Below are 25,834 nucleotides of genomic sequence, written 5' to 3'. Positions count from 1 at the left end.
TACAATATTAACTCTGGGTATATCCTATAGACTGTAATAGCTTTTTTTGAATTGTTCTATTATATAATCAGTTTGCTTTTTAACCACTGTTCACATTTAATTACATTTTGTTATTTCAATGCTTACAATTTCATCAGATGGTAATTACCTGAGGCAATTTTTATAGCCCACTAAAGGGCTAAGATGAATTGCACTGTTGTAATACTATCTTTATAAATAATAAGGAAACACCTATAAGCTGAAGAACTGGCTCAAGGATTTGGAATTTGTATTCAGATGTAACCAAGTAAGAAGTGAAGAAAAAATTTGTCCTATCCTAGCAGGATTTTTTTTTTTTTTTTTTTTTTGTGTGTGTGTGTGAAACAAAATTTCTTAACAGACTTTTTAAAATAAAAAAGTAAAAACTGCTGAAGGTTTAAGTTAGCTTCCTGCCAGCTTAGTTAAAAGCCATACAAGGAAATGTGCTAGTTCTCCAGTTCTGGAATACTGTTTAGTTTCTCTGTCCAGAGCTGATAACTAACTGGAAAAAGGTCTCAAAACTATGTTTGACTTGTTGGATCTCAAGTGTGCTATGAAAGGATATAATATAATATAATATAATATCATGAAACTATATTAATGCTGTGATCTTGAGTGTAATCCAGCCTTAAGTAGGACAGAAATCATCCGTATGTGTGAGTTGCAATCAGCGGACATACTTTTTATGTTATTGGCTTGAAGCTTTCATATTGCTTAGAATAAATTAATTAGCCCCAACTTAAAGCGGTGTCATAATGAAAACACCTTAGCATAGGATACAGCTCATAAAGAAAGTAACTGGACAAATCCACTGCTTTGCATGTTTCTTCTCCATTACAGAGAGGACTCTATAATTTTACATATGAGCAGTTCAAAACTCTTTAATTTATCCTTCAGCATTCTTTGGATGGGCTGATTCCACTACATGCTCCATATAGATAAGGCGATAGCATTAAAAGCTCACATGCAGGCTGTTTAAAATTTCACCTAGAGACTTATGGTGCGCATTTCCTCCTGGGTAGCTGTATTTGAGGACTGGGAGCTTTCCAGCAGCAAACACCTCATAAGGAGAGGTAGGGTCAGAGCAGGCAATCTGACTCTGCTGCTGATAGATTCAGCAAGGATGCAGCAGCTTGTAGCAGAGAGGCCTGCCAACAGGTCACCCAAACTGGATCATTGTCTCAACAGCTGAACTAAGAGCTCTGTGTAACTGTGTATTTCTGTGGAGTTTACAGCCAAATAACTAAAAAACAAGTCTAGTCCTGAACTGGAAGTGGGCTATGGCAAAGCCACGCTGGGACTTCCAGATGTGAGGCTGAGAAGGGGGGGAAAAAAAAAAAAGAGAGAGAGAGAAACAGGAGCGGCTCATCAATACAAAGGGTTGAAAGGAAAGGAAAGAGTAAGAGTAACAGAGTTTGATGGGGGGCCTTTAAAAAACAGAGTTCAAAGGCTGTAAATTTTTAACATGGAGTTCTGTTGAATCACACTGCACTTACTCTAACTGAATTTGTTCAAGTCATCTTAGACATTCTTGGAGAAGTTGATTCAGAATGTTAGAAAAAAAAAAAAAAAAAAAAAAAAAAAAGCAAAGGAGGCATAGAATAGAGATTTAATTGCCATTATATGCGAAAGACCAAAATTTACCAGGTAATAATTCTGAAGCCATGTACTTTGAGTAACATCAATTCAACATGTTCAAATAATTTCATGTTTTCACAATGATACATAAAATCCTGGTGTTTATTGTTACTGGTATGTTTTTTCTACTTTGTAAGAATAGTTTTGTTTTAAGATTGATGTAACTGCAAACTGATGTAACCCATAAGAATTCTACACATTTTGTGTGTGTGCGGTTCTAGCTATTTAAATACAAAGTTTATGAAAACAGCTTTTCAACTGGTAGAAAGATTAAATGAATGCAGCTATTCCTCTTGCTAAATCTTTTCTGTTGACATTTCAATGATATTTGCATTTTCTATAAAAGATATATAGATACAATTCCATATTTGCCTAAGGAAGAACTCTGTTAAATTTTAAATCATATAGAAACTGTGGTAATCTGAAGAAAAGAACTTGGAAAGTCACATTGTAATGGGAACATAAAATAAGAGTTAAAAGTTTATCCCAGCTCTCTCAAACTTATTCTGACCAATATCAGCTGCAATGTAAGCTGTCTCATTACTTAAACGACCAGCACAATTTATTCAGACTGTAACCTCATTTGTTGCCATTTCAACAGTGGAATGTTAAGGAAAATGAAAAGAGAAAACACAAAGTTATACCTTCTGTGGGTGACAAAAACATTATTAACATGACCCAGCCCGTTGCAGCCTGGCAAAGGACAGTGTGGCAGCTCTTGTTTGTTCAGTTTCCAGGATAGTGAAGACCCATTGACAGGACTCTCCTTCTGTCTCTTGGCAGCCAAAGGACAACCAGAAGCAGTGCGATGAGAAGTGTATTTACCTGATATGTGACCTTGGCCATCACAGCCTATCACTGGACATCTAAAGAAACACAGCAAAAGAACCCATGTTTTCAATAGAGATAGAAGGTGAAGACAGTCTCAAGAAAGTCTGAGAAAACACATCCAGCTGCCTATGCCACTTTGCACTATTTTTTAAGACTCGGTCTCCTGGGACTCACTCTACCTGAGCATCCAATTCATGTCAAGATATTTTGGGAATTCAGCTGATTTTAAGATTAGGCAATTTCAAGTGCACTTGGACAGCCTAAGAAACTAAACAATTCATTTAGATATTGTTTTACCAGAAAAGAATTTTGAAATTCTATCACAGGCAATAAATCACAATCTACAAGTGTATGAAAAGTCACCATTCTCTTTTCTCTATCTATGTTTCTGGCATGAAGCAGAGGGTAGGTTTTTATATCTGGAAAACTTGTACTGTCTCATGCACATACTTGCAAAGTAAGTTAGTTTTATTCATCTCTCTACTTATCTATCTATCCATCCATCCATCTATCTATCATAGAATAATTAAAGTTGGAAAAGACCTCCAAGATCATCTGGTCCAACCATCACCCTACTACCAATATCACCCACTAAACAATGTCCCTAAGCATCAGATCCAACATTTCCTTAAACACCTCCAAGGATGGTGATGCCACCACTTTCCTGGGCAACCTGTTCCAATGCCTGACTACTCTTTCTGAGAAGAAATGTCTCCTAATTTCCAACCTAAACCTCCCCTGGCACAACTTGAGGCCATTCCCTCTAGTCCTATCACTAGTTATCCGTGAGAAGAGGCTGACCCTCAGCTCCCCACTCCTTCCTTTCATGCAGTTGTAGAGAGCAATAAGGTCTTCCCTGAGCCTGCCTTTTCTCCAGGCTAAACAACCCCAGTTCCCTCAGCTGCTTCTCACAGGACTTGTGTTCTAGGCCCTTCACCAGCTTCATAGCCCTTCTCTGGACACATTCCAGGGCCTCGATGTCCTTCTTGTAGTGAGAGGCCCCAGACTGAACACAGTACTTGAGGTGCGGCTTCACTGGAGCTATTTATTTTTGTGCTGCTTTGTCAGTGTTATGCTTTCTCTCCTATCATTAGCAAGCATAAAGTACAATATTGAGTGTTATCACTTACTGTTTTTAATGGAATCCACACTCAAGTAAGTCATGCAGTGAATTTCTACTGAGTTTTCAGTTTTTGCTTTTAGTGAAAATTTTACTGTTTAAAACAATAGAAACAATGCAAACAAATACAGCAATCCTTCCTCACTGCTTAAGCTCCAAGTTGATGGACTCCATCAGCTTCACCAGAAGCAGAAACTGGTGAAGCTGGTTTGGCTCCAGCTCTGGGGCATATTCTCAGATAGCTCAGATTAAGTAGGTTATTTCCTATAATGTATCAACTCCTGAACTCTTTTTTTTTTTTTTTTTTTTTTTTTTTTTTTTCTCCTTTCACAGCTAGTAGACCTGTGTTTTTGTACTCACTTTAGCTCAGGGTCTTCTTTTTCTTCCTTGGTAGGAGTCACTTTGATACCACCTTTCCTGGCACGGGGACAACCAGATAAGCTGAAAGAAACACACAGAACAAAAGCCACTTCTCTTGATGCTGCTTGGCAAGAACACCAACCATTGCAGTCCCAAAACATGGGACAATTCCTACCTTCTGTGTGATGCATAGTTCCCAGTCACATGGCCAGAGCCATCACAACCAGGTGTAGGGCACCTTTAAAATAAGACAGGGAGCTTACAAAACATGACTTCAAAGATAACAGTAAACAACATGTACCTGGTGCATTTTGTCTTGGGTGGAAGAAAGAACAACACAGCTTTTGTTGGATAATTAAAACTAGTTCTTAGTTATTTATTTTTTTTTCTAAATGAGAAAATTGCTTTATTTTTTTTCTTTTATAACTGAATTTTAGTAAGAAAAATGACATTTTTCATAAAATATGTACATTTAAATACTTCATAGCACTGTTTTCACTGAACATTATTCCTTGTACAGGGTCAACATTACAAAAAAAAAAAAAAAAAAGCAGATTGATACAGATCTATTTGTAAATTTACTGTTACATGTTTGTTATCCGTCTGATGTTTACATACAGATACAGATATAAATAAGCCCTTTGCCAGTATTTACAGCAGGGAAAATGGAAGCAGAAAAGTTGTTTTACTTTTTTGGACATCAATAGAGTTAGTGTAATAGCCAGAATATGAATGTAGTGGTTTCTATATTCTAGCACTGTAACCATACCTCAGGACTATATCTAACACTAGATTCAATTGGGTATTCAGTTTGGCAATCAGATTATGTTTATGTCCCATCTTTAAGGGTTTTTTGTGTATGTGTGCAATGTGTGCAATGTGCAGAAGCCTTTACGAGTATGAATGTTTAATAATAAAATGTCCATACAATTTAAAGAAACATTCCTGCCTGTCATTACAGTTGGTCTGGGAGTGTAGGCTCTGCACTCACTAGTAGTGCATGAAAAATGTGCTCCAAAAGCCCACAGGAGTCAGTAGATCTTTTCATTGACTTCTGCAGGTTTTGGGACAGGACCTTCCATCTCTGAAAGTAATTTTTCAGAGAGTGTTTTTTTTTTGTTTTGTTTTGTTTTCATTTGAGGGTATTGAATTTTTGTTTGTGTGTGCTTGTGGTTTTAGAAGAGAATCATGCCTCAACACACAAAGCAGTATAAGCAAAATATTTACCTTTAGAAATTGTGCCAGCCATTTCTACATTTCTGTGTTGTACAGCACTACGTTCTTGTGTTAACTATCCCTAAGGGCCTTTTGAATTCTATGATTTTTACAGAGTATCAGAATAACAGGAAGAGTAGTGCCAAACAAACATTAAGGAAGCTTGCGCTGTTCAATACTCTCATAAGGGTCTCAGTTGTTACTGAATCTGTCCTGAGAAGAGGAGATGAGTGATTTAATCAGGTTGTTGGTAGGCTGCCATGGAAAACACCTACAAATATAATTGTAATGTCACATCTGAGTATGCAGGTGTATCTCTTAACAGAATATGTAAAAATGTTTCTCTGTAAATGATAAATTTGTCAAAATTATGATTTCTTTTGGACATGACCAAATTTATTCACTGATTCAAGTGGAATTCAGCAAATAATTTCAACTGAATAAAGGAGAATCTTTTTTATTTAAATGTCAAAACATTTCATGATGACATTTTCTGAACAAAATACTTTGGCAGAATGCTATGCTTCACACTGACAGTGAAGGTAGAGGTGTGGGTTGCAGAGTGCCAAATATGCTTGACTGTAGAACTAAATGTTGACCTGTATGAGCATGGGACAAGGACTGGGCACAATGTTATGTGGAGCATGCAGCAAGGGCAGATGTCTGGAGAGCATGAATGCTCATAAGTAAAACCAGAATACCTGCCAAATACTATGGGTATTAATTTTGGCTACTTGTTTTATCAGATGATCACAGATGGAAGAGCTGTCCACATAGACTGGACATGGATTTTAATTCATCCAGAGCTCTTTATGGGACACATTCAGATCATGAGTCTGAGAGTTATGGACTTAAACAAGACAGTGAGCTAATTTTGAATCTCCCCATCTGCCTTTGCCACTCCTGACAGTGGTTAGATTGAACAACCGGATTAGTATTTAAAGTATTCTTTAAAGATTTAAAAGTAGTTTTTAAAGATATGAGAGTGAGATAATTTCAATATTGATTAAAAGATGATGTTTTAGGCAGATTACTGACAGATTTGTAAGAACCTTCATTAGTAAGATTCCTGATCTTGACCACTGGGTCAGGGTTTTTAAATATTGGTTATAATTTTGTATGGACTGTGAAAGTCCACAATACAAGATGCACCAACAGTGTATTGCCTTCCAGTCAGTAATACTGTGGATCTTCATCAGCTTTTAACTGGCTGATGAGTTTGGACTGGTGCCTTATCTCAGGGAGTCACCCTCTGTTATGGAATCCTGTACAGAGCCAAGAAAAACAGATTTATTTTGGAGGATCAGAGGCCTCAAGAGCTCAAGCTAAAAGATGTCAGCTCTCAAGTCAGTGTAGGTTACAGATTCTCTTATACATCAAGTCGGTTTTCTAAGAACAAATCTTACAGTGATTTCACACATAAATGTTTGTAACCATGCACTGAGTACTATAATTTTGTGCCCTACTCGAAGAGGGTTGCTCTATCTTTAGGTAGATGAACTACAACTTCACATAAAATTGATATACCAAGCTGCTGATCTAGCCGCATTTCTGACACTTTTACTCACTGTAAAGGTTGTAGAAATAGTTAGATAGACACTTTAGTTATGGAAATCCCACAGAGGTCAGATAAGAAAGGTATTGACTAGAGAATATGTGAGGTTGTTTATGGAATATATATATCTATCAACTTGTATGAAACCTATCTAGAAGAACTGGTAAAATCTCTCCTAATAATTGATATTTAACCTGTAGAACAAATAATCTGAGGATAGGACACTCTATCTATTCCCTAAAGTTTCTGAAATGTAATAAGATATTTTTCTAAAGTGCACTTTTAAACTTCTTTAAGGTTTTTGAAGCAGTTCTTTGGTGAAATGAGAGTGTGAATCAAGTTAATAGTCACAACTCTCCCTTATAGCTTTAAAATCCATGAGTCATTATCAACATTTGTATATTTTAATTTGACCAGCTTAGATTGCACTCTGCAGCGAGAATCCTCAGATATAAAATTTATTGAATCTAACTCCAAAGTTCACTTTTTGAACAGATCTTCCTTATTTTCAAACTGTAGATCACATGGAAGCCTTGTATCTTTGCTGGCTTAGAGATTCACAGTTAAAGCCAAAATCCTGTCTTGATTCTGGCAAAGTAAACATGACTAACATTTGGAAAAAATACACAGCTTTTTCATATTCACAACTAACTACATGAGGGTACTTTGGTGGCCTGATTCTATGAACATTTATGCCCTTTGCTCACATCCCTGTGAAGTAAAACCAACAATTGATATTGCTATACTACACCAGTATGGTATGCATTGCAGCTTTTGGCATTAGATTTCATTTAGTCTACCCTTTTCAAAATCAGAGTTTTGTTTAAAATTTCACCTGAATAATGTTTGCAGGAAGCTAGAATACAGTGGTACATTTGTGGAAAATAATTTTATTTAGCCCTTTTCCCTTTTGCAAATTGTCTGTGAACAGATTTTGAATTTTGCTCTTTTTCTAGCTAATTGAAATTAAATGCTAAGTGCGTTATGCAACATATTTCTGTCTGTGAAATGTTCATGAACTTTGACTTTGTCTTTCACAACTCACTTATTATACATGGCGTACAATGTGCAGTTTGTCATTTAAGTCATATGCTGTTGCTCCTCTTTCCTTATGGCATGACCAAAACTCTAGAAGCTTTAGTGGAAAAATAACCATATTGGTATGCAAATTTCCTTATTCACACATGAATATGGGGGGAGGGGCTGCATGAGGAGCAACTATTCAAAATATTTGTGTGAGTGTCTATGTATGGCAGAAAGCCAACAAAAGCAGGGACAAATATATATGACTCAGCAAATGATTTCAAATTTGTCAGCATTTTCACAAGTCAGTTCCCTGCTTCATGTGCTGCTCTTTTCAAAACATACTGAAACTAGACTTTATACCTTTGAGACTCAGTGATCTAAAAGCTCAAAAGTATTGTGCCTGTGTGTCAGTTTACCTATCTGTCAGTTTACCCTGGCTTTGGGAACTGCTTTAATTATTTGGCTATAAAAAGTTAGTGGCCTTACTTTACCAATTTGCCACATCTCCAGCAGGTTCATCACCACAGCTACCATCAGTTAGGCATCTTTTTTGTTCATGCTGTTGGACTAGAGTATGAGACAACTTATATTTAGTCTCGGAAGCTAACTTGTGACTAAACACACATGCCAATCCTATGTGTAGTCTGTCCTACTATAAATATCATTATACCAGCATAATAGTGCCATGGTCAGAGTTTTTCTTCTATCTGCACTAGGGATGAACCTAAAGGACAGAAAGGACAGTCACAGGATTCTCTCCCTTTTACATGCATTCATGAGTTTTCCAAGCCATCTATTACAGGATCCAATTTACAAGTTGCAGAGGGAAAGCTATGAAAGAACTCTAATTATCCTTTCCTCTTTCCCACGTCCTTATTGACAAAGCCGATTCAATAACTAGATGACTGGTTGCCAGTGCCTCTCTTGACTACAGATTTTTGAAATATTCATATGTCCCTATACATCTGTCTATATAGCAGAGCCTGCACAGTCCTTTTGTAAGTGACATTTCATGGTGAGAATTATGCCAGCACAAAATCATATGACTTGATGTCTGCTTCAGTGACATTAAACTCATAGTGCATGATAGTGAATGACAAAAAATGATATACAAGAATTCTGGTATGGTTTTTGGATTTCGTCTAACTTCTCTGATCAGACTGGGTTATTTGCCAGATCAGTAGCACGTGTTAGATATTTCCTCTTTATATCTGAGTCAGAAATAAACTGCAAGAGGCCTCTCAGTGTTTATATTTTTTTTCCCTTGGGTCCTAGCTAATTCATGAAAATGAAAATGAAGGGGTACAAAAAAGAAGAAAGGCAAATGGAGAAATAAAGTCTGCTTCAACTGATGAATTTCACTGAAATATTTCATATTTAATTGCTCAGAGCAATTCAGATATGCAACTGGGAACATGTTGGTCAAAGATAAACAAGAATAACTTTTTTATTATTATCCATACTTACTTAAGCTCCTGTGAGTTAGCAGCCATAAGGGATTTTAATGTCTTGTCAGCTAATGGGCACCCAGAAACACTGAAAAAAACAATGTGGAATGTTTCACTAAAACAGAATATTTTTTTTCTTAAAACAACAACCTCCAGACAATCTATGACTTCAAATGTGAAAAAAAAAATCTTCAAATATTTACTGATATTTGCTGTTGACAAAGGAAGAGCAGCCCATAAAAGCTGTATGTCTTAAGTTACTGAGAAAATATATGGTCAGGGCCAGAGGTTTCAAAATCTCCTTAAACCTGCATGGCAAGCCAGTATTACACAGAATGCTTCCTTTATGTTGCCTACATAAAGGGCAGGTGGAACATCTGGCCCGTGTGTCTGGGAAAAGGCTTCTACCTTGCTCCCAAAAGAAAAATATTGTTTCAACCCCCAGGTTAACAGTAGGCTATTCTGAAGGAAATAAATAGCATCTACAGAATGTATTAGCAGATCTATGAATTTCAAAATCACCTGCAGAGATATCTACAGGAACATCACTTAAAATCCCATGTACCAGCATCTGTACAGAGTGTGCCTGTACACTTAAGGGAATGAAAACTTTACTAAATGACTTATCTACAGGTCTCTGCTAAGACATACAGTTTGAGTAATAAGCACATCCTGCCTAAGTCAGTCTATTCTATTTTATATCTAGTCTATTGAGTTCAGACTTTCACAAAATATAACAAAAACAGGAAAACAAACAAACAAACAAACAAACAAAACCGGAAACATTACTGTATGGGCAATTTTCTGCAAATTACTTTTGAATACTCATCCATGGTTACTATAAAATGTTAAATGACAACAGATAACAGTAACTTAATTTCCTGCTTTGGGTTTCCTGTTGTTTCTTACCTGCGGTGTGAGGCATAGTTTCCTGTTACATGACCACTACCATCACATCCTGGAGTTGGACAGCTATGCAAAGATGTAATGAGAAATTGCATGAGTATGCAAAGATGAAATGAGTATGTATACTATATCACATACATGTAGCTTACCCTGCAATGACTTACATAATGGTGCTTACGGAAATCATATTCATCATTACCCATCTCATAACTATTAAGACACTACAAAAAAACTAAAAAAACTTACATAACAATTCTAGTTTTCAGTTACTACTTGAAACATATACGGACAAAAAAAATCCTATTTCCACAAATGCAAATTACCCAAAACCTTATTTTTTTGATCTATGTAATGTGAAACCACCATGGTTTGCATAGATTTTTCAGTTATGACTTGTATTCTTGAAAGGACAAGTTCACTATTGCTACCAATTTTTGACAGCAATTCATAAATCCTAGAGCTGAAGTTTTGATCTGACCTTGTATGTAACAAAGACTAGAGAATAATAATACCCCAAATCATTCCCTCAGCCTCTGACTAAAATAAAGCACTTTGTTTAGAAACACATATATTCTTTATTTGCTGAAGTAAGTGAGAAATAGGTATTATGGTTGTGTGTTAAACTAAAAGCATGTCAGTTGAAGCACATTTTCCTGGAGAAAATGTTTGACCTGGAGAAATGTTACAACTGCTGTTTTTCCTCAACCCGTCTTTGGTCATAGCACTGAGCTCATTTATCACATTGGGATACAATCCTCTGCAAGAGGGCGAAGATGGCAAGAAATGCAATTTATGGGCAGAGGGGGAAGAATAGGTGAGTTAAATGTATCTTTCTATAGTATTTTAAGCTATTTTATATAAGCTATGTTTAAGTATTTTAAACATTAGTTCTGCAGAGTCACCTTATAAAGGGTTGTATCTTCTTTCACTGGGCCCATGTTTAAAAAGGTCAAGCCAAAAGCTGTACAGAAGCTTTTAGCTAGTGCTACATGAGTAAGGCATACAGGAGATCCTCATCTGGCTATTTATTCTGAACTGGCAGAATGCTATGAACTTTTCCAATTCTGTAAAAAAGCCTTAGGAGGACATGAGTGTCATTTTCACAGCCCATTCCAAACTGAGCAGTGCGGTGTTGGTCAAGAGAATTAATATGGAAAAAAAGAAAAAAAAAAAAGAAAGCACATGCATATAATACATTATATGGTATTCATATAATGGTGTCAGAAATTTTTTCTCCACAAGTACTTTTGCCATTTTAAAAGCTTCCTCATGATGGAGCCACCTGTACTGGATTGTTCTGTATGAGTTCTAAGTTCAGTGAGATCAAAGAAATGCAGTGGGATCCCTATATTGTCTATAGATCCTGCTGATGCATTAAAACTTTGTTATTTAATTTTCTGGACAGGTATATTTAAGGTACCTCTTTCTACTCACCATGTGAAAATAATACACTGTAAGGTTATCACTGCTTTTGTAAATACTGTGAGGGATTATTATTTAGGAAATTAGAAATGTATTTTACAGACATCTCAAAACAGGTCAATATCACAAAGGAATAAATATTAGAAAAGAAAAGCCATTAGAGTCTTCAGCAAATAAACTCAGTGATTTTTGTATGCAACTGTTTTAGAGGAGGCAAAACAAACATGACCTCTAGCAATTTAGATCATGAACTACAAGTGCAGATACAATGTGTTGAGTAGACAACATGCAGACTGCACGCATGAGGTGAAAGAATCACTCTTCACAGAAGCTTGTCCCAGCGAAATATGATTTCTAAAGACAGAGGCAGATCTAACTGATTCAGTGCCACTGAGTCTGGGGAGCAGGACACAACTCGTTTGGGTGACAGGATGCAACTCGTTTATTTTTGGGTGATTCTGTAGTGATACATTATAGACTATCATTACTAAGCAATATGGAATGCAGCTGCATAGAGAGATTTATTCTGTTTGGGGGACAAAACGAACAAACAAACAAATAAAACCAACCAAACAAACCCACCCCTCTATTGTTATCAAAGTGGTGTTGACGTGAATCCAGTAGGCTTTTGTGAAGAGCCTGGGATTTTAAGAAGTGACTAGTGTTATGAGCTGTCTGGGACAACTTTACTGAAAATAATCTGAACTGAAACAAGTGGCTGTGTGCAAAATGACTGAACAGAATTGTCCTGGTTTCTTTGCTGTTTTTGATAGCAAAATTTTGGAACTTAAGACTAAGAAAGTGAGTCTCTGTACTTGGGAAAAGACATCATTAACCTTTTCTTCCGGAGTGTGAATTTGTATGTCCACTGGATTTTCAGCAGGACAGAATGACTAACTCGGCTTTGAAGGAAGCAGATGAAGGAATTAAACACAGATTACCTACAGGTTGGAAAACCATTGGGGCAGCTCCTTTTTATCTTGCATTTTGTCTTGTGAACTTCACATTTTTAATATCTGAGAAGTCCCCAGCACTTCTGCCCAAACCCTCAGTAGTAGAACTACTGAAGGCTTTCCAAATAAAGTTTATTTAGTTACATAAATATTAGCACAAACTACCTGTAACATGCTAAAAAAACTGTGTAGAAGAAGCTGTTGCCAAAACTCACATCTACTGAGTTGCATAGCTACAACAGGAAGCTACCTGCAGTGATCAGTCATGGAAGTCTCCCTGCTCAGCTCCCTCAAATGCACTCCAAACCCACACTTAGAACAACAGCATAGTCAGTATTTAGAAGGGCAGAGGAAAACATGGCATTTTTTGTGACTCACGTGATGAGTTCCTTTTTGAGATCTCTTGAATGGAGCTTGGGTTTAGGACTTGGTATGGAGACATCTCCTGGATATTTTTTTTCTTCTATATTTTCTGGAGAACTCACTGGATCTTTCTGAAATATTAGATGAGAATGTGACAAAAGGTTTCTCTTGACAAGACCTTCCACATTTTCAACAAGTAACTTGAATGTCTTGGAAAACATTTTAAAAAGTGCCACAAGAAGCAATGAGGAGAGATTAAGAAAGTTTAATACATTAATAATTTCAAGGAATCATAGATAGACTTTTTTAATGTTGAAGTGTATACTTGTGAAATTATTTCTGAAAGTAGATGCTGTTTTAAGCTGTACATAAGGAAAATCAGGTTTAGATTTATATAACACTGATGAAGATCAAAGAAAAATACACAGGGAAAATTAAAATGGCTTTGGAATAAATAGAGACAAACAGGATTTCAGCAAGTATATCCTTGATTTTTCTGTGCAAGTACCTCACTGAGTTTTGTACACAAAGTGAGTACCATTGCGCCATATTGCGTTACAAAATTATAATCATAAATAAAAAGTTATTGTACATAAAAATATGTAAATACAAAACTTTCTAGGTTTGTAGAATGCAATGACTTGTCTTATGCAAAGAGAAGATTTCTTGTTAAAATAAAAATCCCGAGGGGAAAAAAAAAATAAAAAATGACATTTTCTTAGCAGCAGGCTGGTAAGAGTAGTTACTGATTTCTACTATTTATAGATTAAAATCATCACCATTACAAGGCTGTTTGATGGATGGTATGGATTATGGGTATTAAGTCCTCTGGGAAGGCATTTTGGAAATCCAGTGCCCTGAAGAATACTACGTTTTCATTTTCTGAAATAAAAATGTCTTTGACAATTTCATATAGCGTAATTCATATTGTTTTGAGGATTAATGTCTTCAATTATTACTATTTTTATGAAGGCTAAATATTTCCTTTCTTGAGGTATGCTCTGTGGATATTATGTTATTCAAGAAATCTCCAAAACCCTTACCATCATTTATCAAATCTGTATAAACCCCTGCTGGGAATTCATGTTCTGATTCAAACTCTGATACTCAGGCAGGTAGCACCCAAAGTTTACTGCATGTAGGAGCCGAACTGCTGCCTGTGGTCAAGGGGAGAAGCTTCCAGTTTCTGCTAAACTCTCAGTATTGGTGCTGTAGATTCTCTGGGCTTGTGCAGCTGATTAATGTGCCAGGACAGAGGGGCAGGGATGTCTGCAGAGCTGTTAAGCACAGAGCGGAGAGCTGAGGAGAATCTGGACTGAAAATGGAGATTATGCCTAACGGGACTTGTAAGCTCTGCGGGGGTGTTTCTTCTGATAAAGCTTCCATATGGTCCTCAATTCTGGCAGCTCATCTTTGCCTGTTTGGAGACTGGATCCTCAATATGACTTCCTTCTGCTTTCTGATACTGGCTACCTACTGCCTACTGTATCTCACACTATACATACATATAGAAACCGTGCCATATTATTGATCTATCAATTACTACTGATTATTGGAGCCACATTTGTGGGGTTAGTTTGGGATTAATCTCATCTGCTACAAATATAGAAAGCAAAAATGCATATCTTCTTTTCTAAAAACTCCTCCATAATAATTATCAAATAAATCTTTAAAATATAAAAGTAAACTGATATATTTCATTTTCTTAGAATTTTATTTCTACAGGAAAATTTCACAAGAGGAGTAATAGATAAAATAAAAAAAATATATATCAGTATTTCTAAAATGTTCAAACAGAAATACTAAATTTTTGAACATCCTCCAAACATGGTAAACTAAAATGCTAAAGACTGGAAAAAGGAAAGACAGTTTTATTCAGGATTCAAGAAACCTGAAAGGCCATTTTGGAACATCAAATTAAATCCTGGTTCTTGTGGCATGTGGGGGTGTTTTTTGCCACTGCAATCTGCAGAAAGGGGGTTCTAGTTACTGACTTTGTCTTCCCACATGTTCAGACCTGCCTTTCTTACATATATGAAAATGAAAGCTTCTATAGGGATTATCACCATTGTAACACCCCATAAAATCAAAAGCTCCCAAGAGAAACCAAAGATTGTGACCTTCTGTTGCCAGCTGAAAGAGCCCAGATGTCATAATAACTCCAAAAACTCTGAGTAACATTATTTCCATTTAATGTAATGGAGGTTGAAGAAGGCTGGCTTGTTGTGCACATTTCCTAGCAACTCCAATAGGTTGTATTTGTATTACTGAACTAAAGGCTAATGCTGTGTTTCTAAAGACTTAGTGAATGCTTCAAATGAATCTTAGCAAAGTATGAAGACTGGGCACACATCACCTTCCTCCATCTCTTGTCAAGTGTCCATCTGAAAGGAGCCAGGTATAGACAGTGGTGGAAAGACCACTTGGACACTCTACTGGGCTCCTGAACTTCATGATGAACCTCAGGATACACCTGCAACCAACAAGAGTTCCTACAACTGATCATGCTGTAGGGCTTCCTACTATTTTCAGTTATAGTTTGTGTTCTTTATCTCAAATGGAAGATATCTCTTGATCATTTGATGAAAAAGAAACTTCTCTGTGTTAGCTATTCATCATGTCACTGTTTGATACCTGCTGCACAGAGAGGACTGACTACGAATTATACATATCAGGACTTGACAAAATATGACAGTAGTGCATTTGATATACACAGCTTCATTTAATGATGTTCCACTGAATGTTTAACAAAAATAAGATGACAAGATTAAGGTTGACATAAGTATTTCCACTACCACCAACATAACTGATACTAAATAGTTTTGAATTGCAATATTTTCATTTCATATCTTTGAAGGATTTTTTTTTTAATTTTAATTGTGGATTTCCTGAATTAACTTTCTGAGATTAGCTGTCATGTTTTTTAAACCAACAGCTATACACATACATGCACAAAGGCCTACAAAAAACTTCATAATAACTTCTCCTTTGAGAAAGAAAAAATCTCCTAAGGACCAAAGTGATAATAGAGTTTGCTTCCTGGTCAATATCCCTTATTATATTTCTAAGGAATGAGATACAGATATATGGATATTTAAACAGATGATTTATTCAGCATTGTCTTTGCAGCTTGTGAAAGACTCCTATTATTCAATAAGCATAAAATCATCAGATGTGTAGATGCTGCAAAAGGAAGACAGCACAATGGGAATGCAAGCAGAGGAATATTAAAACCCCACCTTTCTTGGCCCTCGAGTCAATACATGTGGCCCAAAAAGGAACACATCTACCTATCTTTAGGTCATGAGCAGACCTAAAGACCAAGCATTTCTTGGCCTCCACACTTAGGACTGAGCATAGAGCATCAAGCCTTGGGTTGTGTGCTTCTCCAGAGATTTAGCTTTAGATGGAGAGCCCTTGGAAAAACACCTTTAGTGCTTCCCACTTTTTGGTCATTTAAGTGGTGATCATGACAGCTAATCAAGGCCAAATATATGTATATATATATTTCCTTTCCCATTTCAACAGATTTATAATTAAATACTATTAAAATTCTGAAGAATTCCAGACTAAAAGGAAAATCAGAACCAGCCCAATCAGTTCAAACACTACTATTTTCTGCAGAGCATGTGTGTATTCACGCATGCACACTACAGAAAGCAAGCAAGCAATGAAACCCCATTAATGTACAGATGGAAGTTTATATTGATTTCAGCAAAGACCAGAACATAATGGTAACATGAATAACAGATAATAGCATCTGGCACTTTTAACATTTTTAAGCCCTGAAATCTTTGGAGAACTGACAGTTGAACTAACTGACAGCTCTAGTTATTTCTCAGCGCTTTCCTTTTGGAGAGATTTTGAGCTTTTTCCAAATTCAGATATTTTTTTTTTTAAGGGGGCATCTGGACAGGCTATTTCACTGAGAGAGAGAGAGACAATATTTTCTGGAAATTACCACCAAAATTAAGCAACTGTTGTGCATATGAACCAGATAACAATGAATTAGAAATAGATATAATCAGTCATTTTCTTTGCATGAGGATAACTGCCAGTCTTCGATTTGCAAAACAGAGCCTCTGGCCTTGAGATCATCGGACATATTGACATTCCCTGGGATGGCAAAAGCTCACAGAAGAGGTCTGGGTCCAGAACCTCCATTAGGAACAAACCATACAGTGTCAAAGCACAGAGTACAAGGGGCAAGAGAGCCATCTTTATGTCCTTTGGATAGCGTGCTGATGCCTTCAGTTCCCTGTGCCAGTGCCAAGGAAGCAGGCAGCCACCTATCTCAGCTTTCTGAAAGTCCAGCAGGGAGCAAGGAGATGCTCCTGCTGTAGCTCTTTCTCTGAACTGTGGTGGCAGCAGGGAGGAGGAACGGAATGACAAGCACCCTGCCGAGTCTGTGACACAATTGATCCCCTGCAGCAAGGCAATTTTCTCAAAGCTGGACATGCTTGTCCATTATGTGGCATGAAGGGGACCTTCAGTCTACCACTTCGTATAAAATGTACTCCAAAGCCCTAATAGAAAGACCATGCTCCCAGAGCCTCATGGCTGAGGCAGAGAGCATCATCAGCTCTGCAGAGGTTACAGAAACATACTCTTCAAGAAAACCCTGCCTCCAAGAAATGGTCCACTGTGGTGCAAATGTCTCATTTTGGCAGGTCTCTTCCTAGTGCTGACAGATTTTTGTTCTTTTTGCAACTAAATTATCTTTTATTTCCAGGTATTTTTGAAACTGGGAGCCTGAATCCCCACCTTCAACCTTAAACAGCTTTACCCCGTCTATGTCTTTTTAAAGTACTAGTTTTGATATCTGAAGAAAAGATAATTTCATAATTATTAAAATGTTCAAATATCATTATTTAATATATAAAACTAAATGAGAAGGAAACGTATTTGCAGATGAATAAAAATTCCAAAGTAGGACATCTTTTATTTTACTTTGGAAAACTATTAGTCGGGCTTGTTTATGTTAATTGCCAAGAAATTACCTAATTTGACTGAAAATCCTCTGATGGTCCCTTCCTAATTAAAAATAAATAAATAACTTGTGTTCAGACAGATAGTCCCAGAAAAAAAAAAAAAAAAAAGAAAAAAAAAGAAAAAAAAAAGGAAGACAATAGGAAACTATGCTACCATGTTACCAAGATAGGATAGACATGACAGAGCAAATTATAAACAAATTATAACAACAAAACTAAAATGAAGACCATAATCAAGTTGGAAATGGCAATCTAGAAGATTAGCCATGAAAGATGCAAAGTTACTAAATAAAACCATTTACTGAAATTTTAGTTGCTCATCTTTGCTGTGTTTTCAAGTTTGAGCTTTTATATTTCCTTGGATAGGCTGAAAAGAGAAGACATCTGTATGTACTTATATATTTTTCCCATGCTCTTTCCGTATGGGATAAAAATCACCACAATTGGTGGAAAGTATTTATATATCCTTCTGTGCTACTTGTAGCCAAAACCTTCAGGAGTTACTAACAATACCTTTATTTCTGAATGCTCTCCATCTGACTTCTCAACAATTAGACTCACATGTGAGGTCTAAGACTCACTGGTAGAGATTTACTGAAATACATTAAAGGTAAAACAAAAAGTTCTTCACTGAAAGAATACTGTAGGCAAGGGTCTAAGCATGTGTTTAAATACTCGGATATTGAGTTATCTAGTATGATATACAGCTGGTATGAAAAAAAAAAAAAAAAAGCTTCAACATGAAGAGACTACCTTGGCACTTTTTGTTTTGAGTGCTAGGTCGTTTGGGTATATGTGCTACAGGACTGAGCCACTAGGAAAAAAAATTAAGAAGCAGTATTTAAGTGTGCATGCTTTTCATTTCCTTTTCTTAGATGCTTACAGGCATTCACAACCCTTATAAAAATTCACGGTTGTTGTTTTCCATCTCTGGAAGTAGGCTCTGAAAGCAAGATCTTTCAAAATGAGTAGTGATTTTTATTTTTTGCCATATCCAACAAAACATTAAAGCTAACTCAATGTTCACAAACTTCTACTGTAGAAATAAATTCCCTTTAAACTTCAGCAAATTGGTCATCCCAAAGACCATTATCTGACATTTATCCATGGGAAAAAAGTCATTCAGAAACTGAGAAAAAAAATACCTCTTTTTCTTCTTCTTTCCTGCCATGTGTCTTGCTGTAGTTGATTGGGGTATCCCAGCCTTCCTGCTCACAAAGAGCCTGGTAGAAGGCTGCATTTACCAGGATACTGCTTGTTTTGAAAGGAGAAGAGGAAGGAGTGGGAAGTACTGTACTGGAAGAAGTGAGAGGCATAACTTTGTCTTGGCTTCGGTTCTTTTTCATGCTCAAATCCAGAGTGCCATTTTCATCCACTTCTATCTCAGCTCCCTGACATACAACAGGAAACAGAGACATGTTTAGGTACAGAATGGTGAGGCTGCAACATAACCATGTGGTGCTTTTAAAGGATAAATATAAATGCATGCTTTTATTTAAATTTATCTGAATCTAAAACCAGCTTTTCGATTTATATCAGTTAATGTCCAACTCTTAGGCAGACTTAAATGCAGCTTCAGTAATGGTGTCCCTGCATCTCAGCTTAAAAATAGTAAGCAGAATTTAAATAAGATGCCTCTAAACCATAACCTATACACCCTAAATCTAGTTTTATTTAAAAAAAGTTTAGCTCTAAATCTTCTTGATCTTTTTACTCTTACAGAGAACTATGACCCCAATTCACTGTTAAAAGCATTAATGCATTGTTTAGGTCACCAACAGCATTACTATTACATATGCTCCCTTCCCCCCACATCCTAGAAATATTACAACATCTGCATCATGGGGGAGAGATGGAGGGGGAAAGAAATATGCCTAAAAGAAACACAGTATGAGATTTTTTAACTAGAGTTTCATGCATCACTGATAATAACACGTTGCCTTAATCATGATTTGGCTTGGAAATGACCTTTCAAAAATTTGCCACAAGACATGGACCGGACTAGGCCACTAAGGCACAGTTCTGCACTCAGAGCACTAGACTAGGAAACACAGCATGGAGGATGTCCCTGAAGGAGATATCCAGTATGAGTTAACACAATGTTTGCTACTCTGGGAAGCAAAGCAATCAGCAGCCCCTGATTGCAGGGGATTTTTCACTTTGGAAAGAGACCCAAATTCTGTTTCTGGGCTGGAAGAACATCTCAGTTCTTGTTCACAGGAAGGGACAAGGGCTGCTTAACTTTATGAAGAGGACCAGGGAAGGAAATCTTTAGAGTTCTGCTTTAGAGTAAGTTTTAGAGTAAGTTTTTAGCAGAGTAAAATCTCCTCTTCTTGGAATGAAAAAAGTCTCCTGAAAGTGCAACTTACTAATGGAAGTAGCAAAAAATTTCATGTTATGCTCTCTAGTGTGTTGTGAGGACTCACACAGAGTTTCTTCTGTATTGAGGGACCAGTATTTCTTTCTGCTTTTGGACACAGGTCCAAGTAGGCTTTTGCATGCCCATATCATCCTTGCATGCAAATCTTCTTCCTAATGCTCATTGATGAGATATTGTTCCTTTGCTCTCTCTCCATGGACAGATAACTAATGACGTGTTGGGGATTTTACCACTGTGAACTTCTCTGTGGATATTGCAGTTCCATTCTAGAGACAATTGCCAATATGACCTTTGTTTAGATCTTATTATTAATTATTATTATTATTATTATTATTATTGTTGTTGTTGTTATTTCTTTTCTTTTCGATCCTTTGCTCTTGCTATTTCAAGACACTGTCTGGAATTAACATGTATATCTTAAATAGGGAGCAACACTGAATATCAAAGTTTAGGTAGGGATGAGTATACATGTAAGATTGGTCCTCACTAGTGAAAACAGTTATTAAAGTCAAATAGGGGAAGAAGTGAAAGATACGGCTTCTGAAGGAACACTCATTGTCTAATTGTATGTTTTAACCTAAATAAGCCAGAAAATATACAGAACTATAGAGTTAAATGACAAGGTCATAGAAAGCAATATCCATGTTGAATGCTATCTTTAATGTTGCCGTGTCTTCCTGTTATTATCTTCAGTACTTTTTGCATCACCGCAAAGCTTAGAAGATTCTTGGGAAATTAGGGCTAGATGCAAAACTTAGGAGACAGTCATATAAGCCCACACAGAGCCTTACTAACTTGAATAATATAAAAATAAGCCTGTATCATAAATGAATCACTTACACCCTCTGTTTTAAAAGGAAAAGATATGTCCAGAGGTGAGTTTTACCATTTTTTTAGACCTCTTTCTTAGGAAGGGGTGAGACTCCAATACAGAGAATCCTATTCTCTTTCTTCCTAGTAACTATTGCTGCAGATTAAATGATTAGTCTATCATGTAATGGTTAAAGATAGGGCAACCCAGCTGGACTGAAAGCACAAGCTTCCTTCATGCAGATATGTCCTTTACCACTGTCAGAGCTGATTCATTTAAAGGTGAAATGCATCTGATGAAATACTTCTAGTCAGATGAAAAAATTTTGGTAGATGAAGATTGAGGTCCTAGTGATCTCTCTTTACTCAGGGACCCTGATTCTATTTTGTGTACATGGGCCTATGACAGATTCTCACCTAGACTGAAGTACTACCAAGCCATCTGCTTTTCCCCAGTTCAGAAACTCGGACACCTTATATTTGCTTCTCCTGTATGACAAAGTTCACATTTTCAATCATACAGCTTAAAGAGAGAGATGTTTTATTATATTTATGGGAAGCAAATACACTTCTAATATGTTCATACTAAGACGCTTTGGTTATATCTTTCTGCCCCTTTTTAGTAAATAGTTTAATCTCCTGTGATAGTTTTAAGCCCTGAATTTGACAGTGCAGCTTATCCTGGATAATAACTTAGTAACCACAACATCTTATGCCATCTGTATAATATCAAATACATTTTTATACCAGCATTAATAAACCTTAGTTACAAAAATCCAAGATATTAACTATATCAGTGCCAAGTGCACACTCCAGGATATGACAATAGAGCTCTGCCATGATCATCCCAGTGTTTTTTGGCTTCCTAGTTGATATGTAACTATAGCGATGAAACAGAGCTACAGTAATCAAGTTTAATGACCAATGTAAAGTAAAATGCTAAATATTGTAGTTGCTGACATTTTTCATAATAAAAAAACTTGGGTTAAGTCTGCACAACCAACATTCACATAAAATTCCAGACCTCTGTGACAGATGGCTTAGAAAAGGAAGCCATGTGACTGGGCTGCAGTAGTTTTATAGTGCAAAACCCATAAATAGTGCAGATTCTCTATCACTGACAAAATATCAGCTACTCAGAAGGCAACATTGACAACAGAAAGGACCAAAAGCAGTCAAGGTTCCCTCCTTGATGAAACTGCATAGAAAAATGTCAGGAAACGTAATTTCTGAGAAACAGTTAACATTAGCTGCAACAAGGAGCTTTGGGTGATAAGCAGAACATTTTACTAATGTGGATATTTAGAGATTCCTCAGCACTTTTCTGAAATTCACATATAAGTTGGGTTGTCCAACATCTACCTAATTTTGGTCAGGAAAGGCTGGGTTGTGTGTTTGTGAAGTAGAGTACAGATGGGGTTTAAGTGAGCTCACAGATGCACACAACAATTAAATATAGTCATGGAAAAATATCCCCTTTTGCCCATCACAGGATGGATCACACGTTTACAGCATGGCTTTTTATTCAGAACAGTATAAAATAGCTATCACTTTGCTGCATTCATAGTAAACTCCAAATGGCAGAGCAAAAAGAGAGGATGGTCAGAGCTACTGCTCCAGTTTTCATTCCTACTCTCATCCCACCCTCCTCTCAATATGTCTCCTTTGCTTGTTTTACCACATTTATTTTTACATTAATTTTAAAATGGAACTAAAAAAGACTAAAATGGCAAATGGCAAAAAAAAAAAAAAAAGCTATAGCAGTGCTATGACATGCTGACAGAAAATGGCACTTACTATGCTTAGCTCAGACTTTTAAAGGCTATGTACTCCTCAGTAAAAGCAAGATCTTATTACTGTTGACTCTAGTACATGCAAGAACTAGCCTATATTTATCCATTTATCATGACATATTTAAAATACAGCTACAGAAACAATGTATATTGTTCTGATTTTTCCTTAAAAATGTAAATAAAATAAAGATGTGAATGTAACTTATTATTACCTAACATATTAGTTTACTGTTGTATGAGTCTTTGGAGCCTGATTTTGATCTCATTTACATTTACACTAGTGTAAACTAGGGAAAAATCCACTGAAACTATGAAGAAAAATCTACAAGGGTGAGAGGAGCCATACAGTAATTAAATTCAGGTTACTCCTTATCTACTCCCACATCAGTGACAGTGCAATCACCCCCACAGGTTTTACAAGCAGCTGGAAAAAGGAGTTCAGAATGAAAAATGAGAGAAAAATGACTGAAGCACATTTTCTTTATTCCATGATCTACTCTGTGAAAAGATAAGGTACAAGTAGTACTCTATGAAGAGTATGCATCTAAAATGAACACTAATATATTTGTACACCAAAAAAATGGTCTCTATCTTCTTCAAATGTTTAGTCAAGCTTTTTGTCAAATGCTTAGTCAAGTACTTTAAAGTCAAGCTTTTCTCAGTCTCCTTTAATTTATGACCTAAATATTACAAAATATTTTCTAGGACATTATTTAGTCTTGAACTTAGAATTCAACTATATAAGCTAAAAATATATGTGTATTTTTTTCTTGGTGGTAAATTACTCTTGCATTTTTTCATATGTTTATCATCCCTTCTATAGCTCACAACATTTAATACTCTGCAATATGTCTCAAGTAATGATTACAAGTTAAGCCTTATCTCATAGCTGGACCAGAAAGAGTGAATTATTATGTCTGCATGAATCTTATTTCAAACCTGTGACCTTAGGGAGATTGTATCATTACATATAAGGGGTTTCATGTATCCTTTTGTTAGCATCAGCCATAGCACTGATTACTAAGTAAGTCTAAAGAAACAACATTATCAATGATTTTGCACTCCCACTAGTAATTCAGTCTGCATTAGACAGCTCAAAAGGGTTCTTAACTTCTGGTATTGAGAATAACTCTGTAACTAGTACCTTGCCATGTATATGTACACTATTAATGCAAATACATCCAAAAGAGTACAATTTATTCTATTCATAGCCAATAAGAATAAATGCATTTGTTATTCAGATTTAAAGGTAAACAATCAAGTTCTTCTGCAGTAAAATAAAATACTAATCTGAATCAAAAAAAAAAAATAAATCTGTAACTGCCTAGCAATGTTTGAGATACAGATGAAGTCAGTTTCAGCCCTGAAAAATTCACAAAAATTTCACAAAAAAAAAAAAAGAAAAAAAGAAAAAAAAAGGCAGCCAGGAACTCACTCAAGGAGCAATATGCACAGCAGTAAAACAGAATAGAACCTATGATATTCTTTGCTGATTTTTCAACCTTTTTTTTTTCAACAAAGGTTTTAAGGTATTTGGAATAAAGGAATGCCTGACAAATGTGTTAAGTACTGACTACATTATTGAAATAATTGATGTAATTATCACTGTCATCAATATCCAAGAATGGAGAGATGACATAATTTTGTTAAAGAGCAGAATTTGAACTTTAAACATTTTTTAGCAAGTGTCATTTTTTTGTTTTCTTTTAAAGCATAGTGTGCATATGCCATTTTGTCTGAACAGGTGGAAAAAGCACCAAAACATTCAACAAAATGTTTGGCAAGCAGTGGTGATGAGGATACAGATAAACTGCATTGCTTGCAACTACCTCTGTGAGATGTGAATGTGGTGAGGCTGTAAACATCAAAGATCTCTGGATGTTACAATGATGTAGACTCTAGCACACTGCTAGAAAGTGCAGGCTAAGTGTTCCAAGGGAGTCCTTCTGTTGAATTCAATAGGAGGTGAATGAAGCTGCAGACCAGGATTTGGCATACAGACCACATGAGAATTGGCTGATCATTGTAATATTCAGGGGAAATGTTTATTGAAGTTACAGGTGTCTGCACCTGTGGGGTTGAATAGCATAGACACTGTAACATTAATGTGGTACTTTTAAAAAACAGTATCAGGAAGTATATAATTATCTTAATATATTGCATACAGCTGATAGATAATTCACAGAGAAAGCTTAAGATCTATTTTACTGCCCACTTAAGAGTAAATGCATTCTTTTAATTGATTTATTTATAAATTAATAATTTTTATATAGAATTATTAGGCAGATTACCTCTGTACATTGGTTCTCTTTATGAAGTTCTGCTTACTGACAGCACTGTGAACGTGTAATCGGATTTCACTACCCTTGAAACAATTCTCTCTTATTTTTTTTCTTCTCCCTTTTGAACTGATATGTAAGGAAAGTGAGGACTTTCCCTAATATAATCGAAAATCCATTAAATTAATTAAATTTGAAACTGTGCAGTAAAAAACAGTCACTTTTTCATTTAAGTGTTATCTATATTTACAGGGAAATCATCAATATTCAAGGTAAAATGTCCAGCTCTTACTAAAAATCTGGCAATGCTAAGAGGTCAAGAAATAAAATTTAAGTGACAAAAAGAAAAAAAAAATGCCTTCAAGAAAAAAATTGTGCTAAAAATATTTTGGTGTTCTCCCCATCTGTTTAAGAAAGGCAACATATACAATATGTGCCTTGAGAGAAAACAAGAAAATGACAATTGCTTGGAACGTTTGAAGTTCAAGTTCTGCTGTTAAAACTTAGAAGCACAACATTTGGACAGATATGACTATTTCAGATGTACTTGCAAAAGGTTTCCTGCCATATTTTAAAATAAGAAAACATCTTCACTGAAGGGAGTTTTCTAGAGGTGTATTTCCACAACTTCCTGTTTGAGTCCTGAAAGTAATAAATAGCCAAAACCAAATAAAAATGGGTTTTGTGTGGTTTTGGCTACCAAATCTGTTTGGGGCTTACTTGCCT

General features: G+C 36.0%; 1 protein-coding gene across 8 annotated transcripts in view; it reads right to left on the bottom strand.

Moving 5' to 3' along the window:
• The window catches only part of ST18 (ST18 C2H2C-type zinc finger transcription factor), a 182,137-nt gene that overhangs the window by 7,954 nt on the left and 148,349 nt on the right, over positions 1–25,834 (bottom strand). For 7 of the 8 annotated variants that reach the window (XM_084507416.1, XM_084507414.1, XM_084507415.1 and 4 more), the window contains 7 exons: positions 18,992–19,237; positions 12,871–12,986; positions 10,121–10,183; positions 9,231–9,299; positions 4,143–4,205; positions 3,968–4,048; positions 2,301–2,522 (listed from right to left, as the gene is read on the bottom strand). In XM_084507416.1, coding sequence (XP_084363542.1) covers positions 2,301–2,522; positions 3,968–4,048; positions 4,143–4,205; positions 9,231–9,299; positions 10,121–10,183; positions 12,871–12,986; positions 18,992–19,237 — 860 coding nt within the window. The remainder of the gene's footprint in view (positions 1–2,300; positions 2,523–3,967; positions 4,049–4,142; positions 4,206–9,230; positions 9,300–10,120; positions 10,184–12,870; positions 12,987–18,991; positions 19,238–25,834) is intronic. The other variant, XM_084507420.1, reaches the window with a different exon arrangement.

This window comes from Aythya ferina (genome assembly GCF_964211825.1).
Source record: "Aythya ferina genome assembly, chromosome: 2".
Classification (NCBI taxonomy): Eukaryota; Metazoa; Chordata; class Aves; order Anseriformes; family Anatidae; genus Aythya; species Aythya ferina.
This window is presented reverse-complemented; position numbering and strand designations above follow the sequence as displayed.